The sequence below is a fragment of the Microtus oregoni genome, unplaced genomic scaffold, assembly GCF_018167655.1.
Source record: "Microtus oregoni isolate MIOR12 unplaced genomic scaffold, Mior012 000001F_ref0000356, whole genome shotgun sequence".
NCBI lineage: Eukaryota > Metazoa > Chordata > Mammalia > Rodentia > Cricetidae > Microtus > Microtus oregoni.
Window position 1 is genome coordinate 778,487 of NW_024543060.1, and position 23,850 is coordinate 802,336.

At 40.3% G+C, this 23,850-nt stretch overlaps 2 protein-coding genes across 2 annotated transcripts in view; one reads left to right on the forward strand and one right to left on the reverse strand.

Annotated features, from left to right (window-relative positions):
• Window positions 1–8,037: 8,037 nt before the first annotated feature.
• Window positions 8,038–18,027, reverse strand: LOC121458218 (ankyrin repeat domain-containing protein 7-like). The gene is made up of 6 exons (XM_041667330.1): window positions 17,774–18,027; window positions 14,784–14,901; window positions 13,896–14,069; window positions 12,452–12,558; window positions 9,005–9,066; window positions 8,038–8,204 (listed from the first exon to the last, which is right to left on the reverse strand). The coding sequence occupies exons 1-6, from the start codon at window positions 18,025–18,027 to the stop codon at window positions 8,038–8,040; spliced, it is 882 nt and encodes a 293-aa protein (XP_041523264.1).
• LOC121459294 (importin subunit alpha-4-like) overlaps window positions 17,571–23,850 on the forward strand; it is an 84,493-nt gene continuing 78,213 nt past the window's right edge. Inside the window, exon 1 of the mRNA XM_041668854.1 lies at window positions 17,571–17,691. The gene's annotated coding sequence lies outside the window, so the exon portion shown is untranslated. The remainder of the gene's footprint in view (window positions 17,692–23,850) is intronic.

Here is a 23,850-nt window from a genome sequence, read left to right on the forward strand (position 1 = left end):
AAACACCTATGATCTTGAGCACTATAAGACATCTTAGCCAGAATCAATATCACAAGCTGAAGTGTTAAAGCAGTAGCACAGTGTTGCTGCTGTTGCTTTGTCTCTGGACTAGTGGTGGTAGGAGAATTGTAAGTGAGTATACTCATCTTGTATGGAAGTGAAAAGAGTTTCTCTAAGGTTTGAGTTGACCTTATTCCATTGAAGATGAAAATTCCAGACACAAGGAAGCTAAGTCTATGGTGACTGCCCTTTGCAGCATAGCAAAATTAAAACAAAACAAAACCACAAGCAGACGAAGGACAATGGCCCCTGCAAAGAATTTCAAACTGATAGGTTGGCAAAGCTCCAGAGAGGGGTCAAGGTGTGTACTCTCCTTAAGTGCTTCTGAGGAAGCTGCAGAAGCCCCTCAGTTCTAGCTTCTGGTCCTTCACTAATGGGCAGTGCAAAGAAGTTCAGCATTAGTAGCTATCACCTCCCATGGTAAGAGCTATTGCAAAGCCCCCTGCAGTAGTTATGCACCCTGAACTCTATCTCTAGGGTGAGAAGCATGGAAAAACATGGGGACCTAGCAGCAATTCCATGGTAGTAGTACCTTACAGGAAACATCAGAGTTCCCAAAGACAATGTATCAAGCTCCACTGCATGCTAAAAGCCCGCCCTCTGAAAAGGAATAAAGCAAATTCTTGTTTATTTTATTCACAGTATATAAACTGTAATATAACTTCCTTGGCATTGCCTATGGCTGAAGCAGAGTGTTGGCCCCACCAACAAATGGACTGCCAATAAGGCTTAGCATGTGGGAGACCTCCATCAACCCTCTTTACCACAATGAAAATCCAAGGTGGTGCCTGTTCACCTGCAAGCTCTGTGGAACCCTAAAACACAGTTTGTTCCAACACTGACGGGCCCCAAGAGCCTGCAAGCTCCGTGGAATTCTGAAACATAGCTTGCTCCAATACTGAGGAGACCTACGAGACAGCCACAGCAAAAATTGGACCAAGATGCCAAGACTCTGCTGGCCTCATTTGAAGGAAGAGATGGTAGGTGCCTATGCAAAAATTCCTCCAATATCCTAAAACACAGCATGGTAACACGAGAATCCAGTAGACACACAAAAGGAAGACTTGACCATTCTAACCCAGATGTAGAAGAAAACGACTTTGAACATAACTTTATGAAAATGATGAATACCTTTAAAGAGGAAGTGAAAATCTCCCTTAAAGAAATTGAAGAGAAGATAAACAAAGTTGGAAGAAATGAATAAATCCCTCAAAGACACCCAAAAATACCCATGATAAAACAATCAAAGAAGTGAAAGAAACAGTTGAAGACTTGAAGACTGAAATACATGTAATAAAGAAAATACAAACCAAGGGAATTGTGGACATGGAAAATCTGGGTAAATGAACAGGAGCTACAGAGACAAGTATAACCAACGGAATATAAGAGATAGAAGAAAGAATCTCAGGTGCTGAACATACTATAAAGAAAATACTCATTGGTCAAAAAACACTAAATCCAACAAATTCTTAACACAAAACATTCAGGAAATCTGAGCTACCATGAAAAGGCCAACACTAAGAATAATAGGAGTAGAAGAATAAGAACTCCAGCTCAAAGGCACAAAAAACATATTCAGCAGAATTATAGAAGAAAACTTTCCCAACCTAAAGAAGGATATCCCTATGAAGACACAAGAAGCTTACAGAACACCAAATAGACTGGATCAAAAGAATAGCATCCCCTAGCCATATAATAATCAAAACAAAGAACATACAGAATAATGAAAGAATATTAAAAGGTGCAAAGGAAAATGGTCAAGTAATATATAAGGCAAACCTATCAGAATAATGCCTGACTTCTCAATGGAAACCATGAAAGCCAGAAGGTCCTGGATAGATGTGTTGCAGACACTAAGAGACTATGGATACAAGCCCAGGCTACTATACTCAGCAAAGCTTTCACTCACCATCTATGGATAAAGCAAGATACTCCATGACAAAAGCAGATTTAAACAGTACATATCCAAAAACTCAGCCTTACAGAAAGTACTAGTAGGAAAACTTCCACCCAAGGAAGCTAACTACACCCACAACACCACAGAAATCTTACTAAAAGAATGTTTCTTACTAACAGAAACATTACTAAAACTTAAATCATACATCAAACCACACATACTAATAGTAGGAGATTTCTTTTTTTTTTTTTCGAGACAGGGTTTCTCTGTGGTTTTGGAGCCTGTCCTGGAACTAGCTCTGTAGACCAGGCTGGTCTCGAACTCACAGAGATCCGCATACCTTTGCCTCCCGAGTGCTGGGATTAAAGGCGTGCGCCACCATTGCCCGGAGATTTCAACACTCCTCTCTATCCAATGGACAGTTCAACCAGACAGAAATTTAAGAGAGAAATAAGATAACTAACAGATGTAAAGAATCACATGGACTTAACAGATATCTATAGAACACTCCACCCCCCACCCAAAAAAAAAAAGAACTCACTCAGAAAGAGTAGAAGAAGGAAATAATCAAACAGAGGGCTGAAATCAACAAAATAGAAACACATAAAACAATACAAAGAATCAATGACACAAAGAGCTGGTTCTTTGAAAAAAAATCAACAAGATTGACAAACCGTTATCCAAACTAATCAAAAGATGGAGAGAGATCATTCAAATTAACAAAATCAGAAATGAAAAGAAGGACATAACAACAGACATTGAGGAAATTCAGAAAATCATTAGGTCATTCTACAAAACCTGTACTACACAATATTGGAAAATGTAAAAGAAATGAACAGTTTTTTAGATAGATACCATATACTCAATGCACCAATCAGTGCTGTCGACTGTAGAATGATGCACTTTCTCAGCCTTCCTCCTATTGTGGCAAATTGCTCTGGAAATTATGTCTATCATCATATAAACCAAGTATCATCATATCTTAAACTAACTAATAAAACCAAAGGAAAAAGGTGCTGGCAATATAGTCAATAGGGCGTGCGCTACCGGAGAATGTTTATAAGAGCAGTGTTCAATCCCCCGAACTGCCTACAGGACTCAAAGTCCATTTATTTCTTTAAATTTTGGGCAAGTCTATTATTTCTTAGGTCAAGATTTTTGTCAAGATATATTCAGATTAAATAACAGATAATTAAAGATAAACATAATACCATATGTGAATTGTCTAATATGTCTAAATTGAGAAATTATAGAAGGAGCAAAACCCAGAAAAACTTATTAGCATTCAGTTCTCAAAAAACTTAAAATAATTGAATACTTTATTTTTGGTTTTTTAATATGGTCATCTTATTGACATTGACATTGATGTATATAATAATATGTAGCATAAACACAATGTGGTTTTAATAAAAAATCCATTTATAACAAGCCAACTTGTGGTTACATGACCATAGAGGACACATACTGTGGAATAGTTAGAGATCTTTTTATTTATACAAAGATACCGTGTACATCAGAGACTCACATTAAATAAACAAACATGTTTCAGATGATAAAGTTTGAGACTGACAATTTCTCAGAAACTACTTAAATAATTCTGAATGCAAACCCATTTGAAGGCAGATCAAAAGAAGATGGAATTACATTTCTATATTATTTCCTCTGTTCATATTTTGAAAAAACCAAGCTGTTTTTGAAATTAGGGAGTTGGTAGTCAAGTATTCACCATTACTCTTACCTCTCTTAATCAGGAAAGACTTCTTCAATAGGGATTTTAGCTGTCTTGCTGGTCTTACTGCACTGTGGCATATTTTAAAAAGTAATATTTTAATATTCATATAAAAACATTTACCAAATGTTTTCCTAAAATACATTAGAGATTTACCATTAGCAATTAAATTGTCCTTCAATCAGTTGATTAGGTTTGGTGACAATTTCCTTAACACTTTTTCTCATGTGAAAAAAGAATTTAGTCCACTAAAACATAGAAAGACACACACACACACACACACACACACACACACACAGACACACACACAAAGAAAGACACTAGTTTCTCCACAGAACTTTTTTAATGCTGTAGTAACTGATGGTCACTCTTGTGCTCAATGTAATTAGTACCCCGATTCCACTTGTCATGTCATCATCTGCTCCTAGAGCATCACAGAACCCCTCTCTCTCAGGTTACTTCGTGGGCTCTCAATGCTTGTGATGCTATCTCTCACAAGGTTTGTTTGTGGACCATAGAATAGATTCCTGCTTCTGCTAGCACTCTGACAAGATACCATGGCCTAGGATATGCTCAGGCTGTCCCTTAGTAGTCCATTCATGAGTGGACTTGAAACTACAATCGGCCTGTTTCTATGCCAAATGAGCATTGCTATTCACTTAACGAGATAAAAATATGAACAAACAACAATATAACTCAGTGGATAATTTTAGCTTGAGACAGTTTAGAACTCTTAGTAGAAGAGAACATAGTTTTTACAAGGTGTGTCTTTGAACAGTTGTAGCTACTGTAATTTATGAATCTGCACTTTGGACCTTTTAACTTGGAGTAATTTATTAATAAATAATTAGTAATAAGCAATTTACTAATGTGTATCGAATGCTTTATGATACATGTTCCCACAAATGATAACACAATTGTCCTCTATTATGGAAGTAATCAATTAAGATGAGCACAGAACTAGCTTGACATACCACCTTTAATTTTCTGCCAAATCAGTGTCTGAGATAGCAGATCACTGACAGAAGGGGCCCTTTACTCTATGTTCATGTCCTACTGATGGGGAAGACAAAGCCCCTTTTATAGACACATAAAGAGTAAACATGCCACAGTTTGGCTCTCTACATCCAGATAATCTACTGAGATCCAGAGACTTCATTACTGTAGAAAACAGCTCAAAGGAATGGACAAGTGATGGATGGAGCACTGTGGTAGGAGGAAGGCATGGGATCTTCCACCATCTATAAAAGGGTCCTACACAGAACTAAAGGGCCTCTGCATGTGGAGATGGTGTCAAAGGAAGAAAGTAATTTGTTGGCTTCTTGTAATAATGTGTGATAATGCAGAATGATCCCAAATCCTGTCAGCTCTCAGAATGACAAATGCGATGAAGACCTAGTTCACTAGCTGATTTCAGAAAAAAATTTAAAAAGGCACTAAGTGTCAGATGGACATAGAGAGTGTGGTTATCATCAGTAGGCTCATTTTCCAAAACGCAGAATTGGTACTTGGGACATTGATGGAGGAAGGTCATTGGTCATTAGCTAATAAAGGAACTGCCTTGGCCCATTTTATTGGTTAGAGGATAGGTGGGAGGAGTAAACAGAACAGAACGCTGGGAGGAAGAGGAAGTGAGGTCAGACTCGACAGCTCTTCTCTGGAGCAGACGCCTGAGAGAGACACCATGCCCTGCTCCCCGGATAAGCTCCGACCCAGGATGGACATAGGCTAGAATCTTCCCAGTAAGCGCACCTTGGGGTGCTACACACAGATGATTAGAAATGGGCTAAATTAATATATGAGAATTAGCCTAGAAGAGAATGGGCCAAGCAGTGTTTAAAAAAATACAGTGTCCATGTAATTATTTCGGGTAAAGCTAGCCGAGCAGGCAGACGGGGTGCCGGGGAGGCAGCCCCGCCGCGTCCCCTATTACTACAGGACATGATGGTTGAGTATACAACTCATGTCCATGATCTAAAAACAATAAATTTTCAGTCTAAAAATACATTGAAAAAACTGTGGGGTTGTAAGACAACACAAAAATTGAGTGTATAAATCAGTATCTATCTGAGAATACAACCAATAATTAGCTTGTTATCTTTGAATTTCCTTAGTCTTTATATATTGTTAGACCTTACCTGCAAGAAGGCTTTATGTCAGTGCTGAGATTTTCTTCTAAAAAAATCAAAATTAATTCATTTCAATGCTAGAGAAATATATCACATAAAATTATTAGACAAATAGTATAATTTTTTGAGATTAATCTAGATTATTCTAGAGTAAATACTCCTTTTTAAGAAATTTCCTCATGGGGAATTCATTCATTTTCTTAATATTTCAAATAAAAGAAGACTTAAATTTAACAAGCATAATACCTAAAGTTAAACACCCACCCATAAACAATTGAAATGATCCTAAATGATCTCTCTCAGACAGATGGAGAGTAGCATCCTTACCAGTATAAGCATCAATTGACTGTGTCACAAAATAGCTTCTGTGGTTCTTGTTTGACTTTGGGATAATGACACTTGAGAAAAATTCTAGAATCTGGATGGTGGCACACAACTTTAATCCCAGCACATGGGTGGCAAAGGCAGGTGGATCCCTGTGATTCCCAAGACAGCCAGAACTACCTAACAATGAGATGGTGTCTCACAAACAAAACAACAGATTCAAAATGGAAAAAAAAATCCATGATCCTATACACATTTTTGTTCTTCAGGGAAACTAAGAATCTTGTTCAGCTTTTTAGTTAAAATTGTTCATTTTATGGTACAAACTGCTACCACTGGGACTACATGTATGGCTTTTGTCTTTTGTATCAGGGTATAACCTAACAGAAAGAAAGAGAAGAGGGGCAAAAACTTTTACCTAACAGCTCAAGGGAGTGCAACAGGCTTCCTCTCCTCATCCCTGTTGAGGGAAGAAGTTCCTTAGTTTTATCTGTGTTCCCAGCCTTATATGCAGCTTAAAGGATGCTCATGAAAGCAGGCATCATCTCCCCTGAAAAGAATTATTGGAAAGATCCCTCCCTTGGTAGTAATAACCCCGAGCTCTACCTCAGGTGAGAGAGCAGCAGAGAAGAAGCTGTGAGACTGGAGCAGCAAATTCCATGGGCTTCCTTCTGACATAGGATCATTGTACATGCTTACATATGTAAACAATAAACTCACTGAATCCTTCCCTAGACACTTGCAGCTTGCTTTTAGAAATAAACATTTGAGTTGGGCAGTGATGGTACACTCCTTTAATCCCAGCACTTGGTACCAGAGACATGCAGATCTCTGTAATTTCAAGCTTAGCCTTGTCTACAGAATGAATTTCAGGTTAGGCTCAAAGTCAACACACAGGAAAACCCTGTCTCACAAAACCAAAATAAACATAAGAAAACAAAAATGAAATGAAACTTTGATTTATTTTTTTGTCTTGATTAAAGTCAGAGAAACTTAATGTGCTTTCATAGCATTCCTCATGACTCAGGAAGGTCATTTGAACCACCAACTAGTGGACTGGGATTGCGGCTCAGTAGGAAAGCCTATGCTTATTATGCAGGAGGCCTCAGTCAGTTCTCACCACCATAAATGCCATGAACAGCAAACTTCATAATACAGTGACACAAAGCTGTCTCCATCACAATAATATTGACTCTCTTCATCTTACCTCTTGAGAGAAGAGGGTTTTGTTTTTTTAAACTTTTTTTATGGAGAAAAGGAGAAAAAAAACAAGTTTCCTCCTCCTCCTAGCCTCCCATTTCTCTCCCCATCCTCCCACCCTTCTCCCCCTCCTCCCACCCTTCTCCCCCTCCTCCCACCCTTCTCCCCCTCACCCCACTCCTCTCCCCCTCCCTCTCCAGTCCAAAGAGCAGTCAGGGTTCCCTGCCCTGTGGTAAGTCCTAGGTCCTCCCCCTCCGTCCATTTCTAGGAAGGTGAACATCCAAACTGGCTAGGCTCCCACAAAGCCAGCACATTACATAGGTTCAAAACCCTGTGCCATTGTCCTTGGCTTCTCATCAGCCCTCATTGTTTGCCATGCTCAGAGAGTCCAGTTTTATCCCATGCTTTTTCAGTCACAGTCCAGCTGGCCTTGGTGAGCTCCCAATAGATCAGCTCCACTGTCTCAGTGGGTGGGTGCACCCCTCGTGGTCCCAACTTCTTTGCTCATTTTCTCCCTCCTTCTGCTCCTCATTGGGACCTTGGGAGCTCAGTCCAGTGCTCCAGTGTGGGTCTCTGTCTCTATCTCCATCCATCACCAGATGAAGGGAGAAGAGGGTTTTGGATTCACTACCTAGTGTGGTTGTCACTGACAACTGATGTATAAAAGACACTGTGATGTCAGTTACTGAAAGTAAATACTACGTGGTGTTCCTGCCACTGCCACAAAGTCTCTCCAGACTCAATGGAGAAGCAGACAATTCTTTGAAATACAGAATGATGTCATTTTCTACACTCTGCTTTTTTCCAATATTTATTCCTGAATCATGCTTTGCAGCATGGAAATGATATTCACCCTTACCATGTTCTATAAGAAAAACTAAAGAGAAAAGTACTGAAGGTAGGGATAATGGGTAGGGTGCTTGCCTAGAATGCTCCCAAAGCCTTGTGCTCAATGTCTAGCTCTTCAGAAAACCAAAACAAAACAAAAAAGAAGGAAAGAAGAGAAGAAAGGAAGGAAGGAAGAAAGGAAGGAAGAAAGAAAAAGAAAAGGAAAACATGTCAGGATTGATAAGTCTTCATAAACTCAATACATTCATTACAGAATGAAGCTTTCACCCCTAAATGGGAGATTTCTAAAGAAAACAATTATACAGTAGGGCAAAACTGTCCAAATTGAGAAACTGCACAGACATTAAAGAGGTCAGAAGATTTTAATTATGTCATAAGGTAGGATATTATTTAATGAAAGTTATTGATTACTGTGGTTGGTTTGTGACATAATTACATTCTAGTGACACCTACCTGTGTACTGTTATGCAGTACAAAATACAAGACTTTTGTCATAAAACTCAAGTAGAATATGTATTTCTAATAATCCTATTTGCTGCAATGTGACTATGGAGGACACGTGTGTAAAGTTGATTTCTCCTTTATTCAAAGGCAGTACAGATATCAGCATTAATGTAAAATAAGCAATGTTTTGACAATATATTTTCACAGTTGAAAGTTCTTTGAAATAAATTCTTAATTCTGACTTTTCAGAATATTTGAAAACCACAGAACTGCATTTATACTGGATTTCCTTAACTCCTTTTTGGGGATCTAAAATCTTTACTCTTCCTTATTTTCTTTAGGGAAGGTAGGAGCAGTTGGAGTCATTCTTACCTTCGTTGGAGTTGGCACAGGTTTTCATTGATTGTTCTGATTCTACTGCAGCTGCTCCTCCACTGTGACATATGTTTAAAAGTGATCAGCATTTAACTAGTCATATAAAAATACTTAGCATGTTTTCTAAATTCTTTATTTTTGAGTTCCTAATATATCTCTCATTAGATATTTACAAATAATTTTTTTTTTTTTTTTGGTTTTTCGAGACAGGGTTTCTCTGTGGCTTTGGAGCCTGTCCTGGAACTAGCTCTGTAGACCAGGCTGGTCTCGAACTCACAGAGATCCGCCTACCTCTGCCTCCCGAGTGCTGGGATTAAAGGAGTGCGCCACCATCGCCCGGCTACAAATAATTTTTTGAAACAGGTCTCATTATGCAGTCCAGATTACTTTAAACCCACTATATGCATCATGTTGGTCTTGAAATCAAAGCGATCTGTGTGCCTCCTGTTTTCCAAGTTCTGGGATTAAAGGCATGGGCAACAAGGCCCAGCCTAATAACTCTAAACTAATTCTTCAACAGTTGGTGATGATTAATGACTGCTGTCCTTCCCACCTTCCCACATAGAGAAGAAACAGAGGAAATTTAGCTCTTGATAAAAACACACATTCTATTCTCTCTCTCTCTCTCTCTCTCTCTCTCTCTCTTCCCCCTCTCTCTCTCTCTTGCACACACACACACGAATGATAGCAGTGCTTTTTCCATAGATTTGCTTGAATGCTCCAGTAACCTTGTATTTATATGCTCGTGGTGTCAGTGTTCCTGTTCCACTCATCTGCCTGCTTGTCCCTAAGGCCCCACAGTCCTATCTGTCAGAACTCTTTGGAGGTATTTTGTTGAGTACTATGCTCTTAATGGTCAGTATATGAAAAAGTATTTTTTTTTTGCTTCTAAGCATCCTTCTGCCTGCATTCTTAGAAGCCATGACAGTTGTGGCACCTTCAAATTGTTTTAACAGTTCTTTCATGTGTGAATGCTGAAACCACCGCCTGGCTGTTTCTTTGTTCATAAGCCTTTTTGTGTACTCCTGAGTCCTTGTAACTCACGGGCAGCTTCCAAACTCAAGAAAAGCAACACTCTTTTGTCAGCTATATTCTTCCCAGGTCACAGCTAAGACTGCTGTACTTCAGGGCCTATTTCCAGGATATTCTGGACCAGCAGCTTTATTTTCCTAGTTTCTGCTTTGGCTGTCATCACAGTCTTGGAACTTGTCATGGGGACTTTTCACCTGTGGTGTGAAGCTAGTCCAAAATAGCACCGCTGCTGAAGTGATCTGCAGAAGACTAAGAAAACCTTCAACCTTGACCACTATTTCCAATGTCTTTTTAGCAGATAATGATCCCCAGTCTTACTAGATCAACAACCTAAACTTACTTTTTCATCTTCATATTTGATATGCATTCCTGTTCACATCTGTGTATGCATTTTTGTCTGTTGATCCTAGTGCATGTTTTTTAGGTCAGAGGACATCCTTGACTGGCAGTCCTTGCCTCCTAACTTAGTTTTGAGGCAGAGTTTCTTGTTGTTAACAGCTGTACAAAGCAAGACTATCTAAAGTATAACTTTCCAGACAGTCTCCTCTCTCCATCTCCCATGTCCCTCAAGGTTCCCTGAGATTAAGATGCACACAGCACATGAGGCCCTTTCTGTGTTCTGAGGAGCTGAACTCTGAAATCTTGGGTTTGTGTGATAAGTACTTTATTCCTGAGACATGTTCCTAGTCGTGAATTCCTAAAACTGTGCTATTCCATGTCAAAGTAACAAGCATACTTCATTTGCTTCAAAAGTACCAGCTTTACAAATTTCTGTCTATCTTGTATTGAAGGAAGAATAAATGACCTCAAATGGTTCTTCTTAGAGGGAAACACAGGCCCTCTAACTGGATTAGAGGTTTAATTGAAAGTGCTCTGCACTCAGAAGCCTTAGTTCCATAATTAATAACAATACACTTATAGCCACCTCTTTAATTTAGACACAAAGTCTTCTTTTAAAAATTGAGTGTTTTAGAGCCAGATAGATGGCTCAGTGGGTATACATATTGTCACAGTAGCCAAGAATTCAACAAAAAGTCAGACACTGTGTAATGTATCTATAATCCCAGCACTTTTATAGTACAAAGGAAGTGGAGGTAGTAAGATACCAAAGAGGCTTCCCAACCTGCTTACCTGGAGTAAGTGGCCAAGTGCCAAATAAAAGTAGAAAAAATGCCTCAAATAAGATGGAAGACAAAGCCATCACACAGTGTTGTACTGTGTCTTGGTTGGGAATATCAGTGCATGCATGTCCTCTGACACAAAAACAAGTACATGAAGATGAGGGATGCTAAACCATGTTTAGAATATATGGTATGTCCAAAGCGTATTTTCAATATAAAATACACAACACACAGGCTTTACTTTTTAATTCATCTGACTTTAAACTTGCATGTATGAACAAAAAAAGGTAATCATTTAATTTTTAATGCTGAAATCATCTTAAATACCAAGTGTCCATTTTAGAGCTGATATTTCTGTGATGAAACACCATGACCAAAATGAACTTGGGGACCAAAGGATTCATTTGGCTTATATGTCTGCATCATAGTCCATCATTAAAGGAAGATAGGGCAGGAACTCAAACAGGGAAGGAAGCTGGAGGCAGGAGCTTACAGAGGCCATGGAAGAGAGCTGCTTACTGGCTTGCTCATTCTGCTTTCTTATAGAACTCAGGGCCATGAGCCCTGGAACAGCACCTCCCATGATGTGTTGGGCCCTTATCCATCAATCACTAATTAAGAAAACGCCTTACAACCAGATCTTATGGAGGCATTTTCTCAATGGAGTCTTAGTTCTTTGTACTCATTTTGGACAAGTGTCCCTATCCAGATTAGCTGTTTCAGGAGTTTGGGTGTACAGATTCACATCTGACTAACACAGTGTCAAGATAGTTCAGACAGGACAGGGGAAAATAATAACATCTGGTAATATCATCTAATTGATGGATACCCTAAACTATTTGCTTACTCAAATTCACTTAAAGCAAAGTGAGTGATCAAAGAGACAACATGATTTGAAAAAAAATATTGAAATTGAACATATATAAGAAGAAAATATATAAGGAACAGGCTAAAAATAATAAAATTATACATTTCAGTGTTGATAATAAACTTGACACTTTTCAAAGTAAACAACATTAATGTGAAGTTGCCTTAACAAGTAGAAAATTGCCAATCAAATCAGATTAGAGATGATCACTTGTTTTTGAATGGGAAGCTGAGCCCTGGTACACACTGTTCCTTTTTTTTTATGTTGGAACAGTCTCTTTTCCAGCTCACACTCCCTGTGAGCTAGTCTTTCTCAATATATGCTTATGAGTTGAAGCCATCTTCCCTCTACCATTTTAGTGTTCATTACTTAAGCAATGAGACCCTCAAGAACAGCACTAAGATTGTAAAAAAGAAATGGTACCTATTTGGTGTAAGCTCCGAAGGTGCATCTGCACCGTTTTCAATTAAAAACTCCGCCATTTTAAGTTGATTTTCAAACAAAGCGAGTTTATAGGGTGTCAAACCATACTGTAAAGGAAAAATTTCATTTTATAAATTGACATGCTTTTCAAATGAAAAATGTATCACAGATTTTGAAAACAAAATGAGTCACAAAAGGATAGATTTTCCTTCAGCCCTTGCTGCAGATTCACATACACAGGGCTTCCCTTTCCTTTGAAACATCTTTCCCTGTCCAACAATGCCCGTGAACACCACTATTTCCAGAACTTCCCACAAACGCTTGCTGGTTCCAAGTTTCTTAGCTCCATAGAGAGCTCAATTGCCCCAATCCTAAAACATGGATTTGGTATGCCTCTGTTGAATGAGTGAACCCAAGTGGCATCTCTGGAGGAGTTTCTCAACCTGTTTTTCAAAACTATTTTCCCTAACCTAAAAATTTTCTCCCAAACCAAACATCGTTTCCTGTTGTAGTGGTCCAAAAGATGCTGGAGGAAGACCTCAGACTCAAATGGTATGTAAACACAAAGAGTGCTTATTCTTCAGAAATAGCCAGCATGCAACAGTCCATCACCCATATAAAGTGATAATGAGGACCACACACAAAGACATACAGGCCCTTTTAAAGTGGGCGTGGGGAATTCTATCTTTTTAGTCTTTTAAATATTTTTTCAATAATTGGGCAGTCAGGGAGCAGTTACATAGGGGGCATGTTGATTGGACAGAATTAGTAACAGTTTCATCCATTGTGGGATTTTTCTGACACATATAGTCAGTAGCAGCCAGATCCTGCAACTCTGGTCTTCCAGCCTTATAAGGCCAGGTTTGGAACTGTTTAGCCAATTGGCTAAACTTGACTGGGGAACGTCCTGGATTCAGGCTTAGGTCATTAATTACAATGGAGTTGCTCCTTGTCTAAGATAGAGTCCCATTTTGGCCCCTTTGTTATGTACATGTAACATCTGAAAAAGTTAAGCGAAAATGTCTTCTCAGCATGTTTTCTTCAATGATCAAATTTCCACATTTACCTGTGTGCCTGTGACCTTCCCACTCTAGCCTCATCTCTGAGAGACAAGTCACATCAGTAACTTCTTAATTGCAACAGATTTCTGTTTTTTTCTATAGACATTTATCTTAAAATTATTTTTTTCTATTGTTTGTGTGTATGTGAAGTATGTGTGGGCCCAAGTCCTTTACTTGTTGAATTTTAAAGGAAAGCCCAAATCTGAAAAAAAATGTGCTGTGCTGAGTTCCTTTAAGTTACCTACAAAACTATGAAAAACAGATTTGGAAAAAATGCTTTACTCTGAACAGATTGAGTGAGACTGCTTGAGCTTCAGAATGTGGAAAGAGATCTGAGAGTCATTGCTAGAAGTACATTGTGAATGAAGTTGAATGATTCTTACCTCTGTTTTGGCTTTAATATCTACATTATACTCCAGCAGTTTGCTGACAACTGGTATGTTCCCTCTGCAAATGGCGTGGTGGAGGGCAGCATCGCCATTGGCATCTACAATGTGGGGATCAGCCCCGTGCCTGAGGAGAATAGAGATGCATTCTACATTGTCCCGCTGGGCGGCCTGTGGGTATTGGATAAAGAAAGAGACACTGAAATCAAGAACTTTAATAAGCATTCCAACAATTCCATTGACTAGTTACCCTTGGATCAGACCAATTGTTTAGGTTATGCATATTATCCCTCTCAAGTAACCAGACTTTCCTAAATTCATGACCTCCCCACCAAAGTTTTCCAAGTGGTAGAGTTTCAGAGGTGTGCCACCACACCTAGATATTAAAGCATTTCACTAGCACCGTTTGGCCATTTTTGTAGTGGGGGAGGTTGCTTGTTCATTTGCTTGTTTTGATAACTTGACACAGGTTGAAGACACCTGGAAAAAAAGAATCTCACTTGAAGAATTGGCTCCACCAGACTGGACTCTGAGAAGCGTGTATAGCATTTTCTTGATTGAGGTTGATCTGGGAGGGCACAGCTTCCTAGGGGTGGTGGCATGACTGGGAAGGTTATTCTGAGTAGTATAAGATATCTGAGCAAGCCTTGGAAAAAGCCACGGGAAAGCATCATTCCCCCATGACCTCTGCTTCATTTCCTGCCTCAGGTCCTGATTGAACTCCTGACCTGGTTTCCCTTCATGACTGACTGTGATGTGGAACTGTAAGCCAATAAACCTTTCCTTTCCTGAGATGGTTTTGGCCAGTGTTTCATCACAGCAACAAAAACCAAACAAGGATAATTTCTAATCCATTTTGTACCAAAAGTGTTTCGCGATAGTTACCTTTATTAGGGGAGTGCAGCCTTCATCATCCTTCATATTAATATTGGTACAGTCGTTGGATAATAGCAGTGTTACTACATTAGGATGATTATGGGCAGAGGCGTAGTGCAGTGAACTCCTACAAATTGAGAGGACATTTTAGGAAATTACAGATTATTATGTAAAGGCACACTCAAGTAGACACCAATGTGCATTTCCTTCTGATGTAAAAGAAGAAACTAAAATTTTCTTATTTACTTATTTCTCTACTCAGGTGTTCATTTTCTGTGCTAGGTATATAGCGCATGGCTGTCCCATTCAAGGCGAGTGCTCTATCACAAGCTTCACCCTTCCTCAGAGCAGCCTCTCTGGATAACACGAGAATGCCCAGTAGATTGAACTCAGATTGGATTTGAATCCTACTCTAATCACCGAGTGTTACTAGTTAGAACATAGACCTCCTATGAGCTCCACAAATCAATCTCTCCATCTGTAGAATGGGGATTCAACACTGCAGCTCTCTTACACAGTGCTGCTGTGACGCTTCAACTCACATCTTCAAGAGCATGTACAAATGCTTCCAGCACCTGACAGCTCAGTGTTGCTGGATACAATTACAATTTGTTTCTAATGGTAACAAACACAATATTTCAATGAAGAGAAACAGCAGAATTATACCTACTGCAGATGTGAAAGATTTTACTCAAGTATCTTTACAATATTTTAAAACTATATTCCCTAAGCTGGCCTTGATTTGGTAATCCTCCCAGTAGGTAGGAATGCAGGCAGTTCCACTGCACCCACCTTACTCTTTATTTCACACTTTAGAATCGCTGATGTCTGCCACTTATAATTCATGATATTTTATGACTATAATTGGCAATGTTTTTTACTTTGCTACCATACAAAATAAAAGGTCACCATGCAGTCCATTGTGCCTGACATCCAATGAAATATGACACAATCCACAGGCCCATGACACTTCTAAAGGTCACATGTATCTATGTAAATTTCTGCTCTTAAGACTATGAAATGTAAACTATTTAGAATAGCAATAACAACAAACAAAAATCTAAAATTTCAGTCATCAATACTTAAACTTTTTTTCATTTCTCTTTGCCCAGAATTAATGTTTCTATATTTGCTGCCAACAGGGACACAGCATAGTCCTCAGTCAATAGACAAAATGTCCATGTTAATATAGACACCAGGTGGTAGCAAATGGCTTTGCCTTATACCTCCATGAATTAGCACCAAAACTGAGCAAATCTATCCAGAAGGAGATAACCCATGGTATCATAGCTCCCTTGCTTTGGTTTTCAAAAAGTTTAAAGACAAAAATTACTAGGGATTCAATTGAGCATCATTCATTGTTTTCAATATTTAAATTTATAGAACGTCAGGAAAGCTGACTGAACAGAGAAATGTAATATCTTATGAATGAGAGGGTCTTGAGAGCTAGTAGATTTGTATGCTGTACAGTAGATATCTAAGTTATGTGCAGGGAATAAGTGGATTGGCAGAATGGATAAATACAGCTGGAAAATTCAGTGTTTCTAAAGAATACACATATTAAGCAAAAATACTTTGAAACAATAATTTACTGTTCTATTATTTGTATGAAGCTCTAATTTGGAAGACTGAATAACTATAGACTAAATAACCTCACAACTACAGACATGATCAAGAAGCATGTGAGCTATGGAGAATCTACTGTTGAGGGTCATTGTTTCCTGCCTATAATCTAGTGAAAAACAGGAATCAAGGACTAGGAAAGAGGGCTGCAGTGATTGTTACAACTCAGGTGGAAAATCACTCACCCTGCAAGCCTGAGACCCCAACTTCAGAATCCCCAGCACCTTGAGAAACTGGTGCTGGAGATGTGGATAAAGGAGGATCCCCAAATCTATTTTGCCAGCAAGTCTAGGTCAATCAGTATACTCCAAGACAATCAGTCAAACACAGCAGGGATTTGGGTGAGAGAATCTGTCTAAAAAGCTGAGGTGGAGAAACCACAGGGTGGTTCATTAGGTGAGGGCACCTACTGGCAGAGCCAATGGCCTATGTTCAATCCCCAGAATCCACAACGTGGCAGAACACAGCTGTCGATAGTTCTCTTCTGACCTTCAGACACTTGCTTGGCATGTGTGAGGCACAGGTGCATACACACATATGATTTTTTTTAATGAGATGAAAAGAAATTTTCAAAGAGAATGTCAACCGTTAGCCTTCTAGTATTTACCAAAACACACACAACATGTATATAAGGGGCCGGGGGACAGAGTTATAGTTCAAGTTGAAAATTTCCTTATGAAATCCCTCAGCAAGCATAAAACAGACATAAGATTTCTTGTTAATTCTTTGGGGTTTTTTTGGCTATGAGTTGGCTTTTTATGTGAAAATTTATCTTATGATACAATTTTCTGTGTTGCATATAACATAGCATTAAAACATATACATTAAAGGGCTGGAGAGATGGCTTGGCATTTACAAGCTCTAGTTTTTCCTGCAGAGGACCTGGGTTTGATTCCTAGTACCCACACAGCAGATCACAACTGTCCATGACCCCAGTTCCAGGAGATCCAACACCCTCTTCCTATGCTTGTGTGGTACACTGAAAATACATGCAGCCAAAACACTCAAACCTAAAACATTATAAGTGTACACATAAAAAGATGTATGTGGTTTCCTTAGCTAAATTCCTTTAAAGCCCTCAGTAAAGTGCTCTAAAAGAGACAATGTAAAGGGATTTGTAAACTAACTGAAGTTCTTTGTTTTGCTTCTCTTAAAGAAAGCCTCGGAGCTGCCCTTCCAAGGTGTGCAGGTTTCAGGTGCCTAGGAGCTTAAAGCAGGTACAAACCCAGAGGTCTCCATGAAAGAAGAGCCTTAAGCATGACATCTGCCCTCCCACAGGCTGCAGATCTGGAAGGTATGTTTCTCCCTAGTAGACCCTGACTGTCCCCAACAGTTTCTGCCCCTCCTGCCCCTCGCCCCTCCTCAGGCCCCATTACCTGCTCCTTCTGTCGCACTCGTTAACACGGTGTTCCCTGGCATTGATCAATCTCTCGACTAATTTGACATCACCCACACTGGCCGCCCTTTGTAATCGGCCCACGGGATCGTACCCAATTAGGTACAAAGGAAATCGCTGCTGTCTTCTACCCAAGCACCCACGACCCAGGCATGCGGGCCACAGGTGGGTATACCAGGGAGACCGCTGAGGGGCCCGAATGGTTAGGGCATCATACTCCATATCGTCCTGCATGTTAAGGCTCTACAGGCCCTCCTGGCCCTCCCGACAACCCCGCCCCCCCTCCCAGCCCTCCTTGCCCTCCCGGCCCTCCTGGCCCTCCTGGCCCTCCCGGGCCTACTGCCCCTCCCTTCCTTCCCCTTTAACCACCCCCACCCTCCCAAACCCAGTAGTAAACGTTCAAAATCTGGTTAAAATTCCCCACTGAACCAAATAAGCGTCCTGCTTGGGCAGATCCTTAGTTCAGTGTGAGCTGAATTCTGATTCACCCTTAGCAACACAGTTCTAGGGGCATAGTGATGCGCTATGAGCTCACAATGGTACTCAGCAGCTGTGCACCGAGGTTGTGTTCTGTGTGTGCCCATGTCAGACTTCAGCGTCAAAAGCATACAGTGCTCAGTACATGTAGACAAATATTGTATGTTTTCTCTTTTAAGGATTTTATGATTCTGATATGGGAACTTCAATCTGAATACCCACAGAGGTATGGAACCTAGTAAGGGACCAGGAGGAAGGAGAGGAAAGGAAAGAAAAAAGTCTATAGTGTTATTTAGCTATTAAGGAAAACTAGAATTGGATGGTTTAATGAAAGGGGGATGGGGCAGAAAGGTAAAGAAAGGAAAATGGAGAGGGACAACCAATACTAAAGGTCCTTTGAAAAACTATATGGACACTGACTATCCTAGAATCTTCCTTTACATATGTGAAAGGAACCCACAGGGAGACAAAAAAACAACAGGGGAGAGAAGACTTCAACTAGATATCTTGTGCCACCAAATTAAACCTCCAGTGCCAGGAACAGGTTACAGCCTGTTGAGTCATTCACCAAAGGGACCCATGGAAACCACCAAATAGCACAGGCTATTGCCAAGGCTCTTGGTTGCTCACACAAGCTGATGTTAAGGTCTTGTTTCTGAAGGGAACACTTCTATCACTGAATATGGAGACGTTGAGCTGGTGTCTAACTACATTATTCACCTACTAACCACAGTTCACTGTACTGGAAGGTACTCTACATGCCCCTGGAGGAGAAAAGTAGTCCTCATTACCTCTCAGCACAAAATCTTCAACCTACAACCACACCCAAATGGAAGGAAGCTCACAGATATTTATATCTAGGGGATCCAACACCCTCTTGTCTCTTTGCAGGCACCAGACATGCACACAGTGAACATACATATATGCAGACAAAACATAGACATGAAATGTGATCTGTAGATATTGAGAAGTAATACATTTATGTAGTAAGTTTACTCTTTTAAAGTATATAACCCAGTAGGTATTTTTTTACTATGTTCTTACAATAACGCAACCATTATTCTATTTGCTTTTAAAATAATTTGTCATTTGAGAAAAATCACTTTATTCATTAGCAGTTACTCTTCATTTCTCCAGACCCCCACCACCTATTAGTTACCAATCTAACTTTCTGTTTCAAGTGTCTCATTCTGGGTATTAAAGAGAAATCAAATCATCTAATAAAGAAGTGTCCCATTCTTCAGTCCTTTGGCTACTTTCAAATGAACTTAATATTTGTGATATTTATTCATGTTATAGGATGTATCCTTTCTCTACCCCTTTCCATGACTAGAAACTAGACCACTGTATTAACACACCACCCTTTGTTTACCTACTCATCAAGCAGTAGGTAATTGGGGTATCTCCTTTTTTTCTATATATAAACGCTCAGTTGCTGGTAGTTGCACCAGCAGTAATGTAGCAGCTTCCTGTTCTCTGGTATGTTTACACTCTCACATATGTCCCAGCACCTGTGCATGCTAGACAAGTGCCTTCCCTGTGACTTATATCCTCAGCATGCAACATATACTTTTCAATTCTTAGACCATATTTTGCTGTCCAGCTTCAAACTCATATATGATAGACACCACACACACACACACACACACACACACACACACACACACTCCTCTACCAAGTTCTGGGATTGCAGAGCTGTGAAACCAGGACTGACTTATCTTTTGTATTTTCACAATCTTAATGATATCAAGTATCATCTCATTGAAATTTGATTTGCAACACTTGACGGCTGATGGTGTTGAACATCTTCCAGTGTGCCAGTGGGACATTTGGAAATCTTTCCAGGTCCCATGGCATGTGGGTGAGGTTCAACCCGCGGCTGGTAAGGGACAGACAAATATGCCATGTAGATGAAGAATGGGTGCAAAGTTTTATTAAAAGGGGCGGTGTAGTGGTGTGGAAGGGATGGGAGGAAAAGACAGAGAGAAAGAGAAACAGAGAGAGAGGGAGGAGGGAGAAGGAAAAGAGGCTGAGACCTGCTTTCCTCAGTGGGGTAAAAAGAGAAGAAGAGAGAGAGGGAAGGGAGGGAGGGAGGAAGGGAGGGAGAGCACTAGAGAGACTGAGAGTGAACGGAGGGTCTCTTAAAGGGACAGGATACCATTTGCTATACAGCCAGGCAGATGGTGTGAGGTGCTGTGTGAGGGTGTGCCTGAATACTAACAAAATTTCTCTTCATTTCCATTTATTGCCCTCTGTTTCACTGGGCTGTCATTCTACTGTTAAGTTATAAGAAATCTTAAATTCTGAAGAAAATTCCCTATAGGCCTATATATGGTTATATACAACACATGAGAATAAATCAAAGAGCAGGGAATATATAATGATTTCTTCTGGACCCATGTATGAGGCAAGCTCACACTACCCCCAAGCTCATGCACAGCCCTACGTTTTCCTTACTAGCTAGCATTTTACAAGCATTTGCTTATTTAGGGAGGGAGAGAAATATAAAAAAAAAACACTTGTTTTTATTTTTTAATGGAAAGAAAACATGGGGAAAGGGCCATTGAAATGGCTCTGCACCTAGGACCATATTCCATACAAGTCTGATAACCTGAATTCCATTTCTGGAATCCATGATAGGAGATTTAAACCAACTCCCAGATGGTGTCTCTGACCTCTACATATCTTTCTTGTCTTTCACAAATACACATACAAACACACACACACACACACACACACACACACACACACACAGAGAGAGAGAGAGAGAGAGAGAGAGAGAGAGAGAGAGAGAGCGAGGCCAAGGAGCATTACTTCTTATTGGCCTGTTCCCTATGGCTTTCTCAGCCTGTTTTCTTATGGGAATGAGGACCATCTGTACAGATTGCTGCCAAAGTTGGTTGACTCAACATTGCAAACGAAACTTTGGGTGATTGCCCAGGTAGTCAGTTGTCTCTGTCAATTGTTGCACATTTTGGATCTATCTCATTTGTTAAGTAATATTTATTCCCTTCTCAGATCTTTGACGGAGTTGAAGATTATATAATTGTAGTTACTCTCTACATATTTAGACTCCTTGAGGTAGAATGTTTAGCAAAACTTTTGTTCTCAATATTGTTTGTTATATTTATTATTTGTTATTATTGTATATAGTTGTATTTGGTTTAGTTCTGTCTTATTTAGACAAAAAGGGGAGATGTAGGGATAAGTCCCACCCCTTAGGGGGTGTGTTCGCCTCGGGCTAATGTTTACCTATAAATTTGGGTTTGATTTCCAGCATCCACACACTGTCTCACAACTGTCTGTAACTCCATTCCCAGGAATGCCCAGTGCCTTCTTCAGATGCCGGGCACACAAGTTGCATAGACATGCATGCATGCTTTAATCATCCAGACACATACAATGAATAAATAAAACATGGACATTTTATGTTTTGCTTAGGAATCAATTGCCCTGTGCTTGACTTCTCATCATATCTGTTGTGTGGAGGATAAAGAACCTAGGAACCATGGGAGTGGAAGAAGCAGTTTTGTGGTTGTGGGAAAGGGAGGGGGTAATTAGAACACGTGGGACATGAAGGCTGAAGGAGAAAAGAGGAACCGTGGGGAAGAAGACAAATAAGGGCAAAGTATGTTTCAAGATGTCAAAATAAAACCCATTGCTTGTTTTTTTTTTATTAAAACATAAATCCTGGGCTGGAGATGTAGCTCAGTTGGTAAGGGCTTGCTTAGCATGCTGCCTAACTTTATGCTAACTTGGCACAAGCTAAAGCCATCTGAGAAGGGAGAACCCCAATTGAGAAAATAAGATGGGGCAATAGGCAGGCCTGTAGGACGTTTTCTTAATTAGTGATTCATGTGGAAGAGCCCAGCCCACTCTGTGTGGTGCCACCCCTGGGCTGGTGGTTCTGGGTTCTGTAAGAAAGCAGGCTGAGCAAGCCATGATGAGCAAGCCAGGAAGCAGCACTCCTCCATGGCCTCTGCTTCAGCGCCTGCCTCCAGGCTCCTGCCTTGTTTGAGCTCCTGCCCTGACTTCCTTCAGTAATGGACTATGATGTGTAGGTGTAAACAAAACTCAATGTCTCTGCATGATTGGGCAGTCCTTGGGTAGCTCAGAGGAGTTCTGGTGAGGATCCAGTGAAGACGGTGTACCAGAAACCAGAGCCCTTGATCCAGACCAACCACTCGTTGCTATGAACATTTGCTTCTAAAGCTGATTGGACAAAAGGTGTATCATGTGGCATACTGCTCCCGATGCCACCAGGACAAATGAGGAGGTATTGGAGAGAAGGGGAAGGAAGAGAAGCCAAGAGTTTTTTTTCTGTTGTTTTGTTTTAATTTCTTGGGATTTTTTGTGCCTATTTTTTTGTTTATTTTATTTTATTTTTTTAAATTTTTTCTTTTGGGGGTACTGCAGGAGTAAGGGGAGGGCAACAGGGGAACTGGAAGGTGAGTGGAATTATGGTGCATGAAATTCCCAAAGAATCAATAAAGAAATTATGTTAACATAAAATCATCTATAAAGAGATTAATTGTGCAAAGTCTCAGATAAGCAGCTTAGCTGCTATACTTCCCTGACTTCCCATGCCCTAAAGTACGAGGCAGTGCATGTCCGGCATAGGTGGACAAGGGCACCACCCTCCTCCACTCACTCTTTAATTGGAGACTGCATCTTCTTCATGAAGCACATCTAGACATCCCTCAGATGGCATATGTAATACATTTCTCACCTTTGCTTCACTGCAGGAAGCAATAACACCCATTAGTTAAACCTAAGAAGTTAATAGACGAGGCAACCCAGTATATTATGCTTCCTGGATGAACTTCCTTTAAGACTTGTTTTATTACAAGGGCTTGGCTGTGGTGGCAGAGGGCCGACACCCTGAGTTCCAGTTGTACAATAAAAAACCCCAGAACTAAAACTGATAGATGTGCAATGCTGAGAATGGAAAATTGGAAGAGTAAAAAGAAACAAAAAGTAAGCAAAACAGTCTGGGTATTGGAAATGTGAATCTGTGGATTCAGCTATTCGAGAGGCTGGGGCAGAAGGATCTTTTGAGCCAAGCTGAGACCAGTTGGAGACATAGTATGTAGTAAGGAGCTGCGGGGGGCTGCGTTCTGCCCGGCGCCCAGCCACATCGGCACCCGCATGGCTAGCATATGCCCCGAAATAATTACATGGAAACTGTATTCTTTTTTTTAATTTATTTATTTATTAAGGATTTCTGCCTCCTCCCCGCCACCGCCTCCCATTTCCCTCCTCCTCCCCTGATCAAGTCCCCCTCCCTCATCAGCTCGAAGAGCAATCAGGGTTCCCTGACCTGAGGGAAGCCCAAGGGCTGCCCACCTCTATCCAGGTCTAGTAAGGTGAGCATCCAAACTGCCTAGGCTCCCCCAAAGCCAGTACGTGCAGTAGGATCAAAAACCCATTGCCGTTGTTCTTGAGTTCTCAGTAGTCCTCATTGTCCACTATGTTCAGCTAGTCCGGTTTTATCCCATGCTTTTTCAGACCAAGGCCAGCTGGCCTTGGTGAGTTCCCGATAGAACATCCCCATTGTCTCAGTGTGTGGGTGCACCCCTC